We start from the raw sequence: 21,998 nt of genomic DNA, 5'->3' as shown, positions 1-21,998 counted from the left end.
TTTTCCCCCCTCATCTAGAAAATGAGAGGGTTGTACTCCATGGTCTCTGACGTTCAGGTCAGGATGGAAGACTGTGTTTTAAATACAATGAATTAAAGATCGGATAACTCTACCTTTGGAAAGAAAGTGATATCTGACAGTGCTATAATACCCATCAATTGGAGTGCTTGAAACCTTTTTTTTTTAAGTCAGTCAAATATAAAAAGCCACCTGGTATGTCTTTAAGTAATATAATTATTGGGTTATTTAAAGCTCCCATGCCTAGTCAAGTTTGTTATGCAATGCCTGTTACATTATGTAAAAATGTTAACGCTTCTTTTTCCTTTTTTTGCGAGCAACAATTCTTTTGTTAAGTGTCAAATGTATTTCTTTTTAAAACACAAAAGTTGGAGGTTCTTTTTTAAAAATATGATGAATGAATATTATTTAACTTGAATTTACAGGAAAAAAAAACTATTACCAAGCATAAAGTTAGAAGTTCATTTTTCTGCTAAAATTGACTGGGCTTCCTACTCCAAGGAGAATCTCTTTGAATTAGGTCCCTGAGGACAGAAGGCTAGCATGGGAGGCGGGATGTCCCGGGATCTGGCACCACTGCTAACATAGTGGTTGGGTGACCTTGGAACACTTCTTTAACCTTTCAAGAGTCAGACAGATCTCTAGAATGTCCCTCAACTAAGTCATAGACCACAAAGGCAGCTCCCATTCCAAAAGTTTGCAATGATGATGAAAGAAATGATCTATTCTGGATACAAGGTGGGCCCCTCTCAGCCAACAGGAGTGTAAAAATCTTGGCCCAGGAGATTTTAGCACAGCTCAGGAAATAAAAACCATTTTTAAAAAGTTATCACATAAGCTCTTATTTCCTCATCCACTTCTGCAGCACAACAGAGAAGAAGTCCCATTTGGAGCAAGGCTATGTTGACTTGTTATTTAAGAGGTAATAGTAATGGCAGCCTGGGATGAGAGACAAAAGGCCTTGTTTGGGAGTCAGGAAGATGCTGAGTTCAAAGCTCATCTCTGACACTTGCTATGTGACTCTGTGCAAGTCATTTTGCCTCTTTGGACCTCAGTTCATTCAATTGTAAAATAGGAGGGGGGATAACTCCTGCACCTCATGGAGCTGCTGCAAGTCTTAAAGGAGACAATAGCCATAAAATACTTGACACATTTTACAGTCAAGCCCCCCAAATGACAACCTTTCCTTTCTTGATTGGTCAGTCTCATGAGTTTCTGTAGTCTAGTGCATAGAGTGCTGATCTTAGAGTCAGGAAATCTGGGATTCTGTTCCCATCCTGGATGTTGGCTATCTGTGTGCCCCGGAATGATGGGTCTCACCTTCCTCTCTTTGAAAGGACAGGGTTAGAGTTGATGGCCCCTAAAGTCTCTTCTCACCCCAAATATGGGATCCTGGATTATTTTAACTTCTGATTGACAGCTCTCTCTGTACTGTAGCAAACCGCCTCCTAGCTGACTTAATGTGCTTATGCATATATTAAAAATAAATTTATTATTTAAAATTAATCTACTAAAGCAAAATCTAGAGGTACACACACACACACACACACGCACAAATCTGGTCTCAGATGCTTCCTAGCTATGTGACACTTAGTAAATCATTTATCTTCTACTTGTTTCTGCTTCCTAATTTATAAAATGAGAATAATATTAATATCTTCTTCCCAGAATTACTGTGAGATGAAATAATATTTGTAGAGTTTTCATAAATCTTAACATACAGTGCTAGTGCTCTTCCTATAATTTAATATAGACATATTTTATGTTTATTATATATATATGTATATATATATATATATTTATATATATATCTTTACATATGTATATATAAATACAGGCAGAAATATCATATAGGTGTAGTAATATATTAAGAAAAAGGCTTACTAAAGATAAATATATGTATGTATTCAAATGCATGTGTGTGTGTACGCATCTTTACTAAGCTTTCTAAGGAGCAGCTTGAGACTTTTGTGTCCTTTCTTCCATAGTCCATTTGGCCCCCAAATGTCGGTCCCGAGATGTTGGTCTTTTTTTATAGCACAACCTATGATTCAATTCAGTGAGGACTTAGGGAGCTCCTGCTGAAAACAGGAACTCTTCTAGGGGCTGTAAAGACAAAAATGGAACAGCTACTGCCTCCCAAGTGTTCTCATTCTATTGGAAGGCATGGATAATGTTTTAATCTCCCCAAAGAAATTTTGTATAATAAACCAAATTCTTCCATTTCACAAAATGTTCTCTTTATTGGATCTGTCTCTTTTGGAAGCAGCCCTGAATCTGGTGAAATGGACTGGTGCAACTTAGCAAATAGCAGCCTAAGGAAATGGCACCCAATGGCTGAGTTAATGCAGTGTACCAATCACCTCAATGGAGGAAAAGAATCTTACTCAGAAAATTGCTCTTTATCAATGGGGTGCTTGAGGTATTGAATCTGCCTTTCGTTATGCAAGTTTGATTCATTTTCTGGCAACTACAAAGTGGCATTTAGGAGAGTTATTTACTATTCATAACAGAGAAACTAAATGGACTTTCAAATTGCTCATTACATAGGAAAGAGGGCCTGAACTTCTTATTTTATCTTGGTGGAGAAGTCCCTTTGAGTCAATCTCTTCCACCAAGGCAAATCTCCAGCTCGTCAAAAACTGATAGTTCTAAAGATTTCTTTAGGGTGCTAGGAGTCAAGGTTTTCTCAGAGTCACACATTCAGGATGTGTTATATGAAGCACCCAGCTTTTCCCTGCTCCAAAGTCATCCCTCTGTCCGTTGCATCACACTAAATTTAGATATTAATATTCTAAATAAATATCCATAACAGATACTAGATCATCAAAACTCCTACTCTCTGCTGCCAACCCTTGTGTATAGATCACCCTGTATATTAAAAGGCATGTCCTGTGCCCATCACAAACTCTGGCAGGTTCTCCTAAGCTGAGTCAGCTCTAAATATTGTCCCAGTGACAGACTTGCCTATTATCTAAGGTAGTGGTCCTCAAACTTTTAAAATAGGGGCCAGTTCACTGTCCCTCAGACTGTGGGATGGCTGGACTATGGTAAAAACAAAAGCTCCCACTCTGTCTCCTCCCCTCAGCCCATTTGCCATAACCCGGCGGGCACATAAACGTCCGGCCCGTGGGCTGTAGTTTGAGAACCCCCGGTCTGAGGATCAACCTCGCTATATATGAAGATAATGAGAAGGCATTGCAGACTACCAGAGATGAATGGACATCCCAAATAAGAACTCTTTCAGAGTATTACCAAAGAAAAATTCTCCAGTCTCTGCATGAGGGAAAACTCATCACTTCCTAAAGCAGTCCAGTCTAATTTGGGACAGTTGTAATTGTTAGAGAGCTTTTTCTGGCTTCAAGCCAAAATATGTCTGTCTCTCTGGCAGACTGGCACTTTCTCTCTCTCTCTCTCTCTCTCTCTCTCTCTCTCTCTCTCTCTCTCTCTCTCTCTCTCTCTCTCTCTCTCTCTTTCTCTGTCTCTCTCTCTCTCTCTCTCTCTCTCTCTCTCTTTCTCTGTCTCTCTCTCTCTCTCTCTCTCTCTCTCTGTCTCTCTCTCTCTCTCTCTCTCTCTGTCTTTCTCTCTTTCTCTATCTCTCTCTGTCTTTCTCTCTCTCTTTCTCTCTCTGTCTTTCTCTCCCTCTCTCTGTCTTTCTCTCTCTCTCTGTCTCTCTCTCTCTGTCTCTGTCTCTCTCTTTCTCTCTCTCTCTTCTTTACTCCCTCCTTCTTACTATCTGTCACTTCTTTTCTTTCTCACTCACTTGTTTTTTCTAGTTCAGCTTTCTGAATCCAAACAGAGCAAAAATAATCCTTTTCTTCTAAGTAACACTCTCAAATACTGGGGCACAATTATCATTTTTCCTCCACTCTGAGCTCTTTTCTTCTCTGAGATGAATAATATTAATGTAGAATAATTGTGAATGTGTTGTCATCCTATATGCCCTCCCTTAGGGGATAGATACCCTAGGTGCTGTCTAGTTTGGCAGGATCTTATTCCATGGAGTTGAAACCAAGCAGAAGAGCTGATTCAGAGTAGAGTGAGCCAAAATCCAGTTCCTGCTTTTTATAAAGGAAGTCACTGGGAGGAATTTGGTATTCATCCACCCAGCCCTCTGTCAGAGTGGATAGGAAGCTGAGGGAGGGGGTGTCAATCAAAGCTTGAATTAGCAACTCAAGGATGAAAGTAGAGGGATGAACTTACCCTGAAAAGGACATCTTGTTCTGTGGAGCTGAACCCAAGCAGAGCAGCAGATTCAAACATGAATGAACTTGGGTCTTCCTGACTCCCTGTGTTCTATCCAACCCAATCCAATAAACATCTATTTAGGGTCAGACCCAGGGCTGTATCTATTGTACAACTTAGCTGGCTCTTTAAAAGAGACAAAACATTCAAGATTGCTTTAAAGACTTTTGCTTATATGTCTTGAAAACTTCCTTTAGAAAAGGCACTGAATGTTTTTTTTTTTTATTCACATCAAACTGAATGTATCTCAGGAGCAATGGCATACTCAACTCATATACTCTACTTTCCCATCTTTATAAACCATTTATGAGAATACTACTTGTATATATTGAGGACTTCTTTTTTTTTTTTTTTTTTTATTATATATATATATATATATATATTTTATAATATTATCCCTTGTATTCATTTTTCCAATTTACCCCCCCTCCCTCCATTCCCTCCCCCCGATGACAGGCAATACCATACATTTTACATGTGTTACAATATAGTCTAGGTACAATACATGTGTGCGAATATCATTTTCTTGTTGCACAATAAACATTAGAATCCGAAGGTACATGCAACCTGGGCAGACAGATATTAGTGCTAACAATTTTCATTCCCCTCCCAGTGTTTCTTCTCTGGGTGCAGCTACCTCTGTCCATCATTGATCAACTGGAAGTGAGTTGGATCTTCTTTATGTTGAAGATTTCCACTTCCATCAGAATACATCCTCATACAGTATTGTTGTTGAAGTGTACAGTGATCTTCTGGTTCTGCTCATTTCACTCAGCATCAGTTGATTTAAGTCTCTCCAGGCCTCTCTATATTCCTATTGAGGACTTCTTGATGAAAACATAAACTGACTTAGACAAATGATATTTTTGAACAGCTAGGTGGCTGGGTGAATAGAGAACTGGCCCTGGAGTCAGGAGGATCTGAGTTCAAATCCATTCTCAGATACTTACTAGCTGTGTGACCCTGGGCAAATCATTTAATCCAAATTGACTCCAAAATAAACAAAAGAAATGATTTTCTTCAATGGATGATGTCTTTATAATCATTCAAGTAACTAATGATAAATATAGAGAATATAAAATCTTGCTACCTGTGTGGCTTATTGATTTTTAAAAATAGATTAAAATTCATCCTTCAAAGCTTTCCTCAATAAAAATTTCTATCATGTATACATTAAAATTAAACAAGACTCCATGAAAACTCTGAATTTGAAGATCATTTTTAATGGCCAGCTGAGTATTTCTATGGTGTATTTTATAAACCTTGAAGCTCAAGTAAAATAGAGGACAGAGTGATATATGCTTCATTAAAATATTTACTACAGCATCATAGTTCCTGGAACATATGTTCTCAAAACTGTTTATTTTCATTCTTTCCTTCAACTTATTCATTAATGTCATGAAAAGTATTTTGCAGATATTCAAGTAAACTATTTCCCTTTGAATATCAGTTTCCCCTATATTCCTGTTTATACAGTATAATGGTATAAACAACAGGAGATTGAGTGCCCCAGGAAGTAATCTCTGTGGATATAGGACTGCCCTGTGGGTGGGATCTGGCCACATTGAGATAGCTTCATAATGGGTGATGGCTCTCTCGCTGGTTGGCTGTGTGTGTGACCTCACAGGCCCTTTATAAGCCCACTGCAGACAGCAGTCGCTCTCTTTAACCTGGCTCCCTAACCTGGGGTAGCTGAGCCAAGCTAATGGATAGCCAAGAAGTAAGGAGTTTGGTAAGGAGTTTATCAAGCTCCAAAACACTAAAAGAAGCTATTTTGGTGACATCCATAAGAGTCTAAAAGAGATTCTCATGACCATTCACATTAGAAAAGCAAAGTGGATGAAAAAAATGGTTACTGTGTAAATGAATGACCTAGCCAGCTATCAAAGTAGGCCATGGCTGTATGATCACAGATGTGTAGGGGATTGGAAAAAGCCTGATGCAAATGGACAATAAGGCAGGTTCAGAATTGAGTAGAGGATAAAGTATTTTTGATTATCACAAACTTTTCATTGCTACTGAAGCCCATCTTCCTGCATTATTGCATGACTTAAATTATCAATATCTCAGAAAAATCTAAAAGCAAGTAACCCAGGGACAATGGAAAAAATCATGATGAATATATGTAGTCTGCAACATTACCAGCTTAGCATAAAAGATATCAAAGGAAGAGCTGTATGAAAAATGGATAGGCCAGTCACAAAAGAGAGCAAATGAACATGCTGAGTACTGTGTGGTTTCCTTTATATTAAATAATACAGGAAAGCTTTCCTTGTAGTAGATCTACCTTCCATGAAGGATTTGTGAAAAGATATAGATGAGATTTTTGGAAAGACATGGATGAGAACTAAATAGGATGAGAAGATGGAGAAATTACACCAATGAAACCATAAATCCATTACATTGTCAAAGTAGAATTTCTGTTATTTGCTCCCTAACTACCATTCCAATCTTCTTTCTCTTGGAATATTGCCCTTTAGTTAAACTCATCACTCCATGTTTTCTCAAAATGTCATGCACATTACTAACTTCTCTTCTTTGAACACAGCTAACTTCATGGCTGGAATCACCCCCAAGCAGCCTTTACTGAAACTAGGGATTGTTAAACTCTTTTGTATATATTATAAACTCCATCCTATGATTACTTCTCAAAGCAATGTTTGTCTACATTTCTAAGTAAAAGAAACACTACATTTCAGCTAGATAGTTGTGAAATGAAAATATAATTTTCCCCCATCCTAGTTCACAGACTCCCTGAATTCTATCCAAAAACACTCAAGGAATCTGTTGACACTAAGTTAAAAACCAATGTTTAAGTCCTATGTTTACTTCAAATCCCACCGTTAAATGTGCCTGATCTCTCCAAGTAGATACTATACACCTTAATGCATATTATGTCCCTTTATATTCCTAATATTAATACACTGACAGAATAAAGTCAGTTTAAAAATATTTGTGATTATTTTTATTATTACGACTAACATTCGTCAATAGCCATGATTAGTAATTTTTTTAATGAATGCTCTAGTAAGTATACACAGAATTGCAAAGTGCTTTGAGGATTACTCAGAGTGACTTGGTAAATTTGGTAAATTTCAGCACAAATTTAAATTTTTTCATTGAGAAAGATGAATCGGTCAATAAATAATTATTTATTAAGGACTTATTACATGCCTAGACGTTGTGTTGGATGCTAGAGATATTACACATGAAATAGTCCCCATCTTCAAGGAACATATATATATATATATATATATATATATATATATATACATATATATATATATATATATATATATATATATTCACTTGGGGAAACCAGTATATACAAATAAACCTGTGTAATAAGTGTTAACAAAATAAATGCAAGACAATGTCCACTGGTAGGCTCTGATGCTTGGTAGGTCAGCAGAACCCTAATAGAAGACCTGACCTTTGAAGAAAACATAATTCTGAGATGGAAGGAAGGACAAAGAGCATTCCAGATATGAGGGACAACCAATTCAAAGGTATAGAAAGAGGAGATCAAATATCATGGCTTATATATAACAAGAAGGCAATTTTAGCTAGACTGTAGAGTCCATTGTGGAAGCAATTTATAATAAGCCAGGAAAAGTAGGTTGGAGCCAAGTTGTGTGAAAGCTTTCAGATGCCAAAAATAGGAGTTTACATTTTATACCAGAGATAAGAAGGAGTCACTGGATTTTAACTGAGTGTGTAGAAAGAGGATGGGTAACATGGTCAGACATGTCCTTCAGAAAAAGCTTTTTGACAGCTATCCAGCTGTAGAGAAAATAAATTTAAGTAGGGAGAGTGGACGTAGCTACATCTGTGAGAAGGCTATAATCTGAGAGAGAGAGGTGATAATACTTAAACAAGGATAATAACTGTTTAGGTAGAAAGAAAGTGGTGTGTATAGCATAGACAAGCCAGTATTCGGTAATCCAAGAGAGTGGAGTGAAAGTGAGGAAATGAGAAAGTTAACAGCATTGCAAGCCTTGCCATCTACAGGATGTAAAAGGCCCATCTGCTTCAGCAAGAAATAAACTACCTAAAAGACAAAAGTGAAATTGCCAGACTTCAGGTGCTAAGGTTAAGAAATTAATTCAAGCTCTTCATTGCAAGGTCAATACTGAAGCTAAAGCTTAAATACTCTGGCTACATAATGAGAAGATGGAACTCATTAGAAAAGACCCAGATGTCAAGAAAGATTGAAGGCAAAAGGAAAAGGGGACAGCAAAAGATGAGATGAATAGTCTCCTGGAAGCAACAAATATAAACTTGGGCAGACTTTGAGAGATTGTGGAAGATAAAAGGAGCTGGAGGGCTGTGGTCCATGAAGAGTCAGATGTGAATAAACAACTGAATTATAACAAAGTTTTAAGTCTTAAAAAAGTACATACTAAGGGGGGGAACTCTAAGTATGAAAAAAGTCTTTACTCAGACTGACAGTTGATTTAAAAAGAAATGGGAAAGAAATAGACTCTACCCTTCCTCTCAAGGAAAGGGGCTCAGCTCAATCTCTCCCACAAGAGGGGATAGTCTCAGATTTCAGAGTATTAAAGAAAAAGTCCTACTTCTTTTTTTCTCTCATTCAAATGAAAATGCCGCAACTGAAGCTAATTGTGGAAGAGGAGAACTTTAGTGATCATGATAAAGGAAAAATTCTTAAGAAAGTAAAAATAGATAAATGATAGTTACATATGTTAGATTAGATTAAGAAAGTAGATAGATGGAAGGAAGGAAGGAAGGAAGGAAGGAAGGAAGGAAGGAAGGAAGGAAGGAAGGAAGGAAGGAAGGAAGGAAGGAAGGAAGGAAGGAAGGAAGGGAGGGAGGGAGGGAGGGAGGGAAGGAAGGAGGGAAGGAAGGAAGGAAGGAAGGAAGGAAGGAAGGAAGGAAGGAAGGAAGGAAGGAAGGAAGGAAGGAAGGAAGGAAGGAAGGAAGGAAGGAAGGAGAGGAGAGGAGAGGAGAGGAGAGGAGAGGAGAGGAGAGGAGAGGAGAGGAGAGGAGAGGAGAGGAGAGGAGAGAAGGAAGGAAGGAAGGAAGGAAGGAAGGAAGGAAGGAAGGAAGGAAGGAAGGAAGGAAGGAAGGAAGGAAGGAAGGAAGGAAGGAAGGAAGGAGAGGAGAGGAGAGGAGAGGAGAGGAGAGGAGAGGAGAGGAGAGGAGAGGAGAGGAGAGGAAGGAAGGAAGGAAGGAAGGAAGGAAGGAAGGAAGGAAGGAAGGAAGGAAGGAAGAGAGGAGAGGAAGGAAGGAAGGAAGGAAGGAAGGAAGGAAGGAAGGAAGGAAGGAAGGAAGGAAGGAAGGAAGGAAGGAAGGAAGGAAGGAAGGAAGGAAGGAAGGAAGGAAGGAAGGAAGGAAGGAAGGAAGGAAGGAAGGAAGGAAGATAACTTATGTGATGCCAGGAATGCCTAATACACAAACTCAAAAGAGGAGAATAACTCAAAAACACATATAATCAAAATCTCTATAAAAAGATTGCTCATGAAAACAATCATAAATTTTTGAAGAAATGTTGCAAGTTATAAATGATATTACAGAAGAAATGAGAGCTATGGATATAAAAATGGAAAAATTTATTAATGATTTAACAGAAGATATTGCCTAAAAATATTCCCTAAAAATTAGAATGGCTCAAATGGGATTTATTTAATGATTCTAAATAACAAGAATTCTTCAAAGTCAAAAGAATGAGAAATTGTATATAAAAAATAATGTACCTGCAAAACAGATCAAAAAAGATAATTTAATACCAAGATTACCTGACCTATATTAGTATAAGAAGGAGTGTGAAAATGGAATCTCCCATCGCTTTCTAAAATAAAAACTCAGAATGAAAACTCAGGAGAATGTCAGGGCCAACATCCATAGCTTGTGAACAAAAGAAAATTACTATAAAAGCAAGAATGAAATAATTCAAATATCCATAAAGCACAATCGGGATCATACATGACTTAGCAGCGATCACTTTAAAGTAGCAGAAAACATGGAATGAGATATTCCAAAAGGCAAAATACAAAGGTCTACAACTAAAAATAACTTAACAAACAAAATTATCCTTCAAGAGAAAAAAATGATCTTCAATAAAATAAAATATTTTCAAATATTCCTGATTATTTTCTCCTGAGAGGAGGAACTTTGAAATATAAATACAATATATATATATATATATATATATATATATATATATTTATATTTATATTTATAAATATATAATATATTTATACAATATAAAACTTTGAAAGGGAACTTTGAAATATAAATACAGAAGAATACTTCTTAGAAATAAAGAAAAAAAGATAATGAACCATCAGAAGAGACTTTGTAAAGATAAACAAGTAACATTCTAATGGGTAGGAGAGATATTAAAATTGTTCTTATAGAATCCTGATTTCACAGTTTGGCATAGAAACAATCAATTGAAATAGAAAACCTATAAATAGTTTTGTTTTATTTTGAAGATGTTATAAGAAAAAATAAAGAGTTGGATTGGTACATCACAGAAAAATGAAATATTGGAGAACTTGTTAAGACATATAATCAGACTTTGAAGGCAGAATCTAAGCATGGAAGGAGTAGAGAGAATTACTTGAACTCCATTTTCATTGAAAACTGTCAAAAAAGGACAGAATATACAGAGAGAGACTGAAACAGAGAGATTGGTGTAGAAATAAATTCAATTCAACAGGGGTACAGATAGCAATAGGAAGAAAGAAAGGGAAATATAAAAGGGAGTGTAAATTCAGAAAGATATTGGTTTTATCCTGATTAGCAAAACCTTAAGTTTGAAGAGAGAATAGTGAAGAAAAAATTAAAAGGAACAAGAGGAAGATAATAACTTGAGATAAACAGGATTAGGACAGCATTGAAAAGAAAGGAGAATGGAGTGAACTAAATAAATCACTGTCAAATCTGTGACTGTGAATGAAATTAATTCATAAAGCATAAGAGGTTAGTAGGATTAGGAAATAAAATCTAATAATATGTTGCTTACAAGAAACAGATTTGAAACAGATTCACAAAGAATTAAAATAAGGGATTGGAGCAAAATTTATCATACTTTAGTAGTACAACAACCACCAAAAAAAGCAATATTAGCAGTTATGATTTCAGACAGAACAAGAGCAAAAATAGATTTATCTTAAAGAGAAATAGGAAAATGATATTGTACAGGAAAATAATACTAGCCATGAATTAATTTCAATTTTTAAACATATATGTACCTAATGGACATAGCTTCTAAATACTCATAAGTGAATTTAAATGAATTACAAGGGAGAATAGAATCATAATCATTAGTTTATGAACGATTATTACAATTAAATTCACAATGGCTCCATCATAATAGTTCTCAAAATGAGGTTCACAAATACTAGATATCCCTGATGCCCTCTAAGAGAGTCAGCAAGATCAAAACTATTTTTATAATACACTAAGATGTTATTTGCCCATTAAAGGACTGCTTCCTTTTAGAATTACAGATCTGAATGAAGCCAGATTTTCTGCATATACTTCAACCAAAAGCAACATATCTCAACAGATTGAAAGCAGAAACAAATATAAGAATTCAACTGCTTTCTCTTAAGTCAGATATTTTTTAAAAGATTTGCAAAAATATGTAAATCAACGCCACTCTTCTTATTGATTGTTTTGGAAAATATAGTTATTTTACATGAATACGTATTATTTCTATTAACTATTACATTGTAAATATTATTTTAGTGAATTAACAAATGAATGTTTATCTAAAATTTGTCATTTTTAATTTCTAATATGGTAAATGTCAACACATAACCCATAAAGAAAAAAGCTTTTTGTATTTCACAATAACTTTTTTAAGAGTTCAAAGGAATACTTAAGACCAAAAGATTTGATAACTATTAAATTCTCCCCCTATTGAAAGTCAAAATTTGCCTAGACATGCTCATTCAAATAGAAAGGTATCTGTTTCAACAACACCCAGAGAAGGAACACTGGGAAGTGAATGTAAATTGTTAGCACGACTCTCTATCTACCCAGGTTACTTATACCTTCAGAATCCAATACTTAACGTGCAATAAGAAAATGGGATTTACACACATATATTGTATCTAGGTTATACTGTAACACATGTAAAATGTACGGGATTGCCTGTCATCAAGGGGACGGAATGGAGGGAGGGGGGGATAATTTGGAAAAATAAATACAAGGGATAATGTTATAAAAAAAATTACTCATGCATATATACTGTCAAAAAATTTATAATTATAAAATAAAAAAATAAAAAAAAGAAAGGTATCTGTTTCATGATGTGGACAAATCCACATTGCTCTGGAAACAATTAGTTTCTCATCGACATTTCTTGGCAAGTGAATTAACACCTCTGTACTCTAGATTCTTCACCTACAAAACAAACACAATTTAGTCTGGCTCACAACTTAAAAGAAATAAACAAAAACCATCCTGTTGTATAGAGACACAAGTTACATTGGTAGATTTTATGAATTCAGTTATTATTTTTAAATGCTGTAGAGCACAAATTGGTTTTATCTTTAGAACAGTATACTATTAGAATGGATGGATGGAAGGTAAAGTAAGAGAACATTGCAAATCCAACTGGCTTCTCAACGAAGCATGAGAGAAACAAAGCCATACACTGTTGGTCCAATCAAAACCTGATTGTCATTTCGTGAAAATCTCTTTTTCTGCTGATGGATGGACCCAGAAGTGCTATAGACTAGAATGGAGTCATGAAAAAAGTCATCAACTATAGATGAAACTGCAGTATCTTTTCTTAGAAGACAATTTCTGGGGTCACCATATGCATGGATTCAACAAATAAGATTTGGTCATAAACAAAGAATTGTTTTCCTATAGCTCAAAGAGAAATAGTTTTTAAAAGATATGGGCATAGCCATCATAACCATGATGGTCTCTTTCCGAAAAGAGAGATCCAGGTGGATATTAGAGTAAAAGAGGGCAATGATAAAAAAAAAAAAGTCCAACTGTCTGAACAAAGCATTAAAAAAAATAAGATGTGTTGTGACATTTTCTGCCCCAGCTCTTAAATAAAACAGTGGAGATTTTGTAGTTATTCTCCATTTCTAATGTCTCATTTTATGGTATTGAGCCATTGTGAGCTTAATTATCATAATCTATTATAAGTTAATATTGTGACTAAAGGTATAGACATATGTGTATGTAGGTATAAATGAGGAATTTCAAAAGTCTTAGTGAAGTTTTAAGCTATTAAAGATTAAACTTGCTCAAAGATTCTTGGGGAAAAGGAATTGAAAAAACTCAGAAACTGATGATTAGAATACAAATGGCACGATTATTTTGTTTTCTTTCTGCAATCTAGCAGGAGAATAGATTCAATCAACAAATAATGTGTTTTTTTTTCTTCTGATCCTGCTATGACTTGGAAAATTCTAGGCTAGAGGATTGTTTTAAGTCTGTGGCAAGAAGTCCAAATTAATAAATCCCCAGATATACATCCTCCATATATATATATATATATATATATATATATATATATATATATATATATATATATATATATATATATATATATATATATATATATATATATATATACACACATATACATATACATATACATACACATATATATGTATATATACATATATATACATACATATATATGTATATATACATACATATATATGTATATATACATACATATATATGTATATATACATATATATACATACATATATATGTATATATATACATACATATATATGTATATATATACACATACATATATATGTATGTATACATATATATGTATATATACATACATATATATGTATATATATGCATAAGGCTGTACCACATATTGTTTGTTTACAACACAATCAACAACATTTTAGTAATTTGTGTATTTTGAAGAATATTTCATTGTGGACTGGTAAGATAAAGACACAGAAATATTTAACTAAAAACAAATGATGGTGGGGGTAAGAAGGAGAGAGATAAAATCCAGGCCATTTGTAGAATCATAGATTAGACTTCTAGCAAAGGGAACTCAAACATCCAGCCCTTTATTTTTACATATGAGGCAACAAAGACCCAAAGAAGCAAAGTGGGTTCCCTGGTCCATCTAAGCAGTGAGTAGCCAGGTTCTCTGACTATAACTTTAATGATCCTATTAGTATATTTCATCACCTTATCAAATAAGATCATTTACATGACTCACTCTGGAAATCTATTTCTATGTGCATATTATTCTCCTCCAATGGAATGCTCTAAGTCAGGGGCGATTTTATTTTTTAGCTTTATATGTTCAGTGCCTACCATAAAATAGAAACTTATATATATATATGTGTGTGTGTGTGTGTGTGTGTGTGTGTGTGTGTGTGTGTGTGTGTGTGTGTGTATGTATATATGTGTATATATATATATGTATATAGATAGTATATATAGATATATATATAGTATATACATATAGATAGATATGTGTGTGTATATGTGTATGTATAAATATATATATGCACACATACATATATATACATATGTATGTATATATGAAGAGACAGACACAGAAAGAAATGAGAATCAAGCAGCAAAAGTAAATATAGGCAAGCTCCCCCCAAAATAACTCCTCTACAAGCTCTGGTAATTGCATTAGACTAAGTCCTAAATCCAAGGAAAAATCAAAGTGCATCAAATTTCAAGCCCAGGTCAAGATGGAGAAACAAAGAGAGAGATCTGTCATTGATAGAGACAAGGTCTGGCAAAGAAGATAGCATTTTTAAAATTGAATATCTAAGACTTAGATCCAGTACAATATTCTACTTAGCAGCCATCAGTATAAAGAAGCAGAAAACTTTGAATATGATATTCCAGAAGGTAAAGCTCTAGACTCAAAGCCAAAAATAATTTACCCAGAAAAACTGAGTATGATCCTACAGGAGGAAAAATGGATCATTAATGAAATAGAGGGTTTTCAAGAATCATGATGAAAAGACCAGAGCTTTGTAGAAACTTTGAAGTGCCAAAACAGGGAACAAGAGAAACATAAACAGGTAAACACAAGAGAACAATCATAAGAGACTAAATAAGAATAAACTCTTTGCATTTTAATTTGGAGAAATGATATGTGTATCACCTTTATTGCCAAGAAGGATCATAGAGAGAGTCTGATTTAACAAGAGCCTTGGAATAGCTCCATTATATTTTTGAGTATCTTAAAGAAATAATAGAAATGGAATAGAAAAGGAATACAGTGGAGAGAGGATGATAGAGAAGAATTATGGGGAAATCATATCACATAACTATTATATACAAATAGAAGTCTATATAAACAAAGAAGGAAGAGGAGAAGAGAGGAGAGAGTTCTTGAATATCATTCTCATGTATGAGGGAAGGATCTAGATACAATCAAGGACAGAAATATATTTCACTTCAGAAGAAAACTAGAGGGAAGGGGGGGAATAATATGAAGCATAGATTGAGAAGAGAATTTGTCTTAAACAAATAAATCATAAAAGGGTAGAGTTTAAAGAAGGGCATAAGGGGAAAGAAAGGATAAGAGCCTATTATTGGATTCTGATGAAGGAAAGAGAAGAGGGTCAGGGGAGCAAAGGCAGATTGTTCCCAACCAAGAGCACTAGGACTGAGTTCACTCCTCTCTTACTATCTTCTTTTCTATAAAGCATGATAAGGGCACTGAAACAATAGGTGAGTAGAAAAAAAGAAATAAAAAACACCCACAAGTACAAGTACAATTTTTTATAAATATAAAAATATGAAAAAATAAATATGAAAATATCAGGTACAGAAAGCATTTAAGAGATCGATATTTGCTATATTTGATAGCGTTGAAGCCTATAGAGACTCATGGGCAAACATGCAAAATATAAAACATGCAAATATATAAAATATAAGGGGGCTGTTACTCTTTTAAAAATTAGTATGCAAAAATAGAAAGAAAGAATGAATGATGAAGGGAAGCAAAATATAGTATAAACTAAAGCAAGAAGAAAAACAAAACCCAACAGAACATGCCAAATGAATCTAGGGTCTAGATAAATCTAATTCATCAAAAAAAATTATTTTAAAGAAATATGGAAACAACTTTATGAAAGATATTATAGACTTCTGAAGATTATTAAATGAGAAAATTAAATGGGGAGGAAAAGGAATATAAATATATCTTAGCTCTTAACACCACCTTCACATAAATTGGCAAAACACTGTGGTATTAGAAAACTCACAAGTAAATACAAAAAATCAAAAATATTAAACATATTTTATAGTTCACAAGGCAATGCAATTATATTTTTGAAAGGCCCCTGAAGAAATTATTAAAAATTTAATGGAGACTAAATAACTTAATCCTACATAATAGGTAAGTCAAATAACAAATTATAGAACCAATTAATCATTTCATTAAATATAATGGGAATTTAAAACATTTTTAATTGGGGGATGCAAAGCATTACATAGTGCAAAACTTAATGTCTTTGAAACTCTGATAAATAAACAAGAGAAAGTACAGAACAACAAATTGGATATAACTATAAAAGAGAAAAACTAATAATTTTAAAAACCAGGTAAAGGTCAAAATAGAAATACTGAAAATCAGCAAAAATAAAATAAAACAAATTGATAAGTAAAATTGGGAGCTGCTTTTTGAGAGAAAAAAATGTGAACCATTAACTAACCTGATTTTTAAAAAGAAAGAAAACCAAATTACCAGTATTAAAAAGATGAACTTAAGATCAACAAATAAGAAATAAAATAATTGCTTAAAACTATTATACTCAATTTTATGTCAATAAAACTGACAATCTAAATTAAATGGGTGATTATTTATAAAAATATAAAATGACAAGAGTAATAGAACATGAAAAAATATTGAAATAATGCATTTTAGAACAAAGATAACTTGAGTAAGTCATAAATGAATTACCAAAGGAGAAGAAAAAACCTCAGGATTAGATAGATTTATCAGTGAAATCTATCAGATATTTAACAAACAATTAATTACATTATTATACAAATTGCTTGGGGCTGGAGGTAAAAGGAAAATGTTTTCCAACAAATCCCTTCTATTATAAAAATATAGTCTTGATGCCTCAACCAAGGAATGTAAAAACAGAAAAAGATAATTGTAGTCCAATCTGCCTAATGAATATTGATGCAGAAATCTTAAGTACAATATTAGCAAGGAAACAATATCTCTCAAAGTTTAGATACTATAACTCAAGTTAGATTTATTCCAGTAATGCAAGACTGGTTCAGTGTTAGAAATATGTTTAAATATGTACAGAATTAACATATACTAGCATGTTAATAAGAACAACAAAAATCATAAAATTGTCTCAATGGCTAAAGAAACTTTGGAAAACCTATTTCTATTATTTAAAAATGCTAAAAAAAAAAACCAGAAATTAATAGCTTTTCTTAATATAACATATATCACATATAAATATATCAAACATCATTCAAATTATTTTAATTTTATTATATATAATACATAATGAATAATTCTAATTATTTTAATTTAATTTTATAATTATTTATTAAAATTAAATATTAAAAATATGAACATAATAAATAACATTATATGATATATAATAAAATATATCTATCCAAACCCAGACTATCTGTAATGGAGAATAGTGCTGTGATGGAGATAAAATAGAGGTATTTCCAATAAGATCAGAGACAAAGCAAAGTTGTCCATTTTCACCATTATTTCTTAATATAGTTCTGTAGAGGAGGCAAGAATCCATTCCAGCTCTTGAATCTTACATTAACTTGGCTCACCAACCTTCCTCTTCTTATGAAATAGCAGAGACGTACTTGTTAATATATTGATAAGTAATCTAGCCACTGAAGCAAAATGTAAAATTATATACAATGGATCTAAGGCTTACCTTTGATCTTTGCACTAGAAAAAATGCCCCCAATGGAGACTACAGGCATTTGGAAGAAAGGTACTTGAGGATATTTATATGATAAATTTATTCTGCTCTGTATCTCAACTAATTACATCTCTGGCTAAGAACCAAGATTAGGGCTTAATCATTTACATCTCACTAAATCGTATTCTTAGAACACATATTGGGACATCCAAGAATGTATTTTGTATCATGCCTATTAGCATTGGAAGTATATATATTTGTCTCTCTAATCAATAAAATTGAAGAGTTTTTATCAAACTCTTTCTGCCTGGCCCCTGAATTTCACACCCTTAATTCATTCTTGGAGCTGGACTTCAACACAGCTCTACAAAAAGCTAGTTATAGCAATAAAACAAGAAAAAGAAATTAAAATAATAAGCACAAATAAAGAGAACACATACAAAATTATTTTGTTTACTTAGAGAATGCTAGACTGAACAAAAAAACTAATTATAAGTAATTGTAATTACTTATAATTATAAATTTACAAATGATCAGTGTATCTATCTATCTATCTATATATATATATATATATTATCAACAACATTCATTAAGAAGAGATAAGCTAAAATGAATGCAGAAACTATGATGTACTTAATCTACATGCTAACAAACACATAGGAACTACATAAACACAACAGAATGCCATTTATACAAATAAAAATAGATCTAAACATTTGGATGAATATTAATCCCCCTTGGATAACCAATCAATGTAACAAATGAAACTACTTAAATTAATTTACTGATTCGGTTCTATACCAATTAAATTACCTAAATACTACTTTATGTAGATATAGAAAAACAAGTTTAAAAGTATATCTTCAAGGGAAAAAAAGGTCAAAAATTTCAAGAGAATTTAAAAAAATAAATGGGCAGAAAGGAGGCCTAGTACTACCAGATGTCAGGCTATACAGCAGTAAGCATCCAAAGAATATGGTACTAGTTAAAAAGAGAGGTTACAATAGATAAAATCAAATCATCACAGTAGTCTAGTTTGAAAAAACCAAAGATTTAAAGTATTGGAGTAAAGACTTATTAATCAACAAAAACTGTTGAGAAAAATGGAGAACAGTCTGACAGAGACCAGAGACCAGCTTTATACGTGGATATGTGAATAGCCTCCCTAAAAAATAAATTGTCCAGACAACCTGAGTTCTCACCTTGTAATCCTAACAATAAATGAAGCAATTTACAGACAAAAATAAAATAAAACAAAATATACCTTATCCTTTTTGTTAGCAAAAGCAAACCCTTATATCCAGAGTTATGTTAATATAGGATTTTCAAGCTTTTGAACCTTTTTACACATATGCTATATGATCTTCAGAAAAATTCTGCTCAGTAGACACCACAGGTCTTAACAGCCTTATTGTATCAATAAGGAAACTGAACCTCATTAGTGACAAAAATAACCAAGCTAACAAGTGATAGGAGCAGGAATTTGAAAGCAGATCTCTCTGATTTTGGTTCAACATGATCTCCACTGTATCATCTCCTGAGTTTTTCTGAACATCTCTCATTAATCACCCTTAAATGACTAGATTTATTCAATGACACTTGAACAGGCCATTTAACATGTCTGGTTTCAACTTGTCTGCCTCATAATCTGAGCAACATTAGCTCAAAGAAGTCAGTAGAATTTGTGGGAATTTAATGTAAAGGATTACTTTTGACTAAAGGATAAAAAATTATTTTTAAAAAAGAGTCTCCAGTCATTTACATTATGTAAATTGTAAATTATATATATATATATTACATCCATATACTCTCCAGAGTATTTATATCATATATATTATGAATTATTGATATGTATATTACATAAATATTATGTATAATAAATATTCTCCAAAGCATTTTCCCTAACTTTTTTTTAAATAAATATACGTTTGTATGTCTTTAATGCTTCTTGCCTATTTTTAAAAATTAGACCAGAGTATCCTAATGCTACCTGTTAAATAGTAAAATATTCTTAAAATAAAAAAATGAAAGATTGGAGGACGTTGTTTCATTTTCTGAGTTGGCCATTTTTATTATGATTCTAGTTTTAATTCTTAAGAAAAGTGATATATAGACTTTCCAGCAAATGTATATGTTCTCCCCCTCTCCCTTCTACCAATAGAATGTTAAGGGCCTTGAAAACAAGTAGATTCAATTTTTGTGCAAGCACCTAGCACATTGACCACCGTACCATAGATGTTTTATAAATGTGAATTGATTGAACTGAATTCAAATGAATTGAATTAAACTGAACTGAAAGAAAAACAGCATTTTCAAAGTCCAGGGAAGTGGTATAGACTCATCCCTTTCATGAACAGTCCCCCTCCGCCAAGGTTCCCAAAGTAGGACACAAGAAAGGGATGAAGCAGCCTTCCTTTGGCAGGTATATAAATCTCACCCTGTGATAGCATTTTTGGACAAGAAGCTTGTCATTTGTTTTCATAATGGACAAAAAGTGGGGGCTCTAACAAGATGCTCGATAAATTCTCCCGTCTCCGTGTGAGCGAAGTGGAGTCGGGAAATTGATCACATCTCTCTCTTGTTCTCCTTTGAAAAGTACATGTTGGTCCTGTTTCTATGATGACATTGAGGCAATGACCAAACCTTTAACTCCTTTGTAGGCTCCCTGATGGCTTCACACAGCTCATCAACCTGACCCAGCTGTACCTGAATGATGCCTTTCTGGAGTTTCTTCCAGCCAACTTTGGAAGGTAAGAAGCCATGGCTTGAACAGATTTAATTTTACTTCACCTTGGGCAAGTACTTCCCCAGAGGAGCCTGGACCTCTGTAAAATATGACTAAGAATAAAAGATGAAAAAAAAAAACATTCCAAATAGAGGAAACATTCCTAACCTGTCTTCTTAACTAGAAATTAGGGACAGTGTCACCTTCATTTTCCTAAGTGGCTTCTTCCTTCCTCAGGACTCAGCTCAAATGCTACCTTCTGCCTGAAGTCCTAACTGATGCCCTCAGTTTTTAATATATCTGTACCATGATTCCTTGTATTTATGCTATATCTTCCATCTAATAATATTAATAACTAGTATTTATATATTTTACCATGTGTATATTATATAAAAATATGCTATATATAATATATAAACATTTAATATATAAATATGTAATATGTATAATATGTTTTACCATGTGTATACTATATAAATATATGCTATATATAAACATATAATATATAAATATGTAACATGTATAATATATAAATATATGCTATATATGTACTATCTATATTACATATGAAATACTATATATTATTTATATACTATATTAAACATTTACTGTATATTTACTATATAAACATATACTATATAAATACTATATAAACATATATTTATATAGTATCCTCATAACAACCCTGGAAGGAGCTGCTATTAAGCCTAAGGAAACTGAGGCATTCCAAGGTTCTATGACCTGCCCAAGATCACAAAACTATCAAAAGTCTGAGATTGGACTTGAATTCAGGCTTTCCTGACTTCGTTCTGGTACTCGATTGAACTACCAAGCTGAGATTACAAAATCCCTGAGGATGAGGGCTCTTCCAGAGTCCACCCTCCACTCCACTGTCAAATTTATTTTTCTAAAACTGGGATCGACCATCCCAGCCAACTACGCAGTGAACTTTAGGGGCTCTCCTGTTACCTCTAGAATCAAATGCAAAACCTTATCTGGCATGTGAGGCACACCAGACCATGAAACCCTCCCATCTTTCAAATCTTCTGACATTTTACTCTCTTATGCTAAGATCCAGAAATCTTCTCCAATTTGCCATCTGCCAAACCTGGCAGGCTCTGTCCCTTTGCCCCCTT

At 33.5% G+C, this 21,998-nt stretch overlaps 1 protein-coding gene across 12 annotated transcripts in view; it reads left to right on the top strand.

Annotated features, from left to right (window-relative positions):
• Positions 1-21,998, top strand: part of LRRC7 (leucine rich repeat containing 7) — a 561,937-nt gene that overhangs the window by 268,283 nt on the left and 271,656 nt on the right. For all 12 annotated transcript variants that reach the window (XR_012481825.1, XR_012481824.1, XM_074265661.1 and 9 more), the window contains one exon: positions 20,798-20,887. Coding sequence is in view for 10 of the 12 variants with exons in the window: in XM_074265661.1 (XP_074121762.1) it covers positions 20,798-20,887 (90 nt within the window). In the remaining 2 variants the exon portion in view is untranslated. The remainder of the gene's footprint in view (positions 1-20,797; positions 20,888-21,998) is intronic.

Source organism: Sminthopsis crassicaudata, chromosome 4 (genome assembly GCF_048593235.1).
Source record: "Sminthopsis crassicaudata isolate SCR6 chromosome 4, ASM4859323v1, whole genome shotgun sequence".
Classification (NCBI taxonomy): domain Eukaryota; kingdom Metazoa; phylum Chordata; class Mammalia; order Dasyuromorphia; family Dasyuridae; genus Sminthopsis; species Sminthopsis crassicaudata.
Note: the sequence above shows the minus strand (reverse complement) of the source record. Positions and strands in the feature narration are given on the sequence as shown.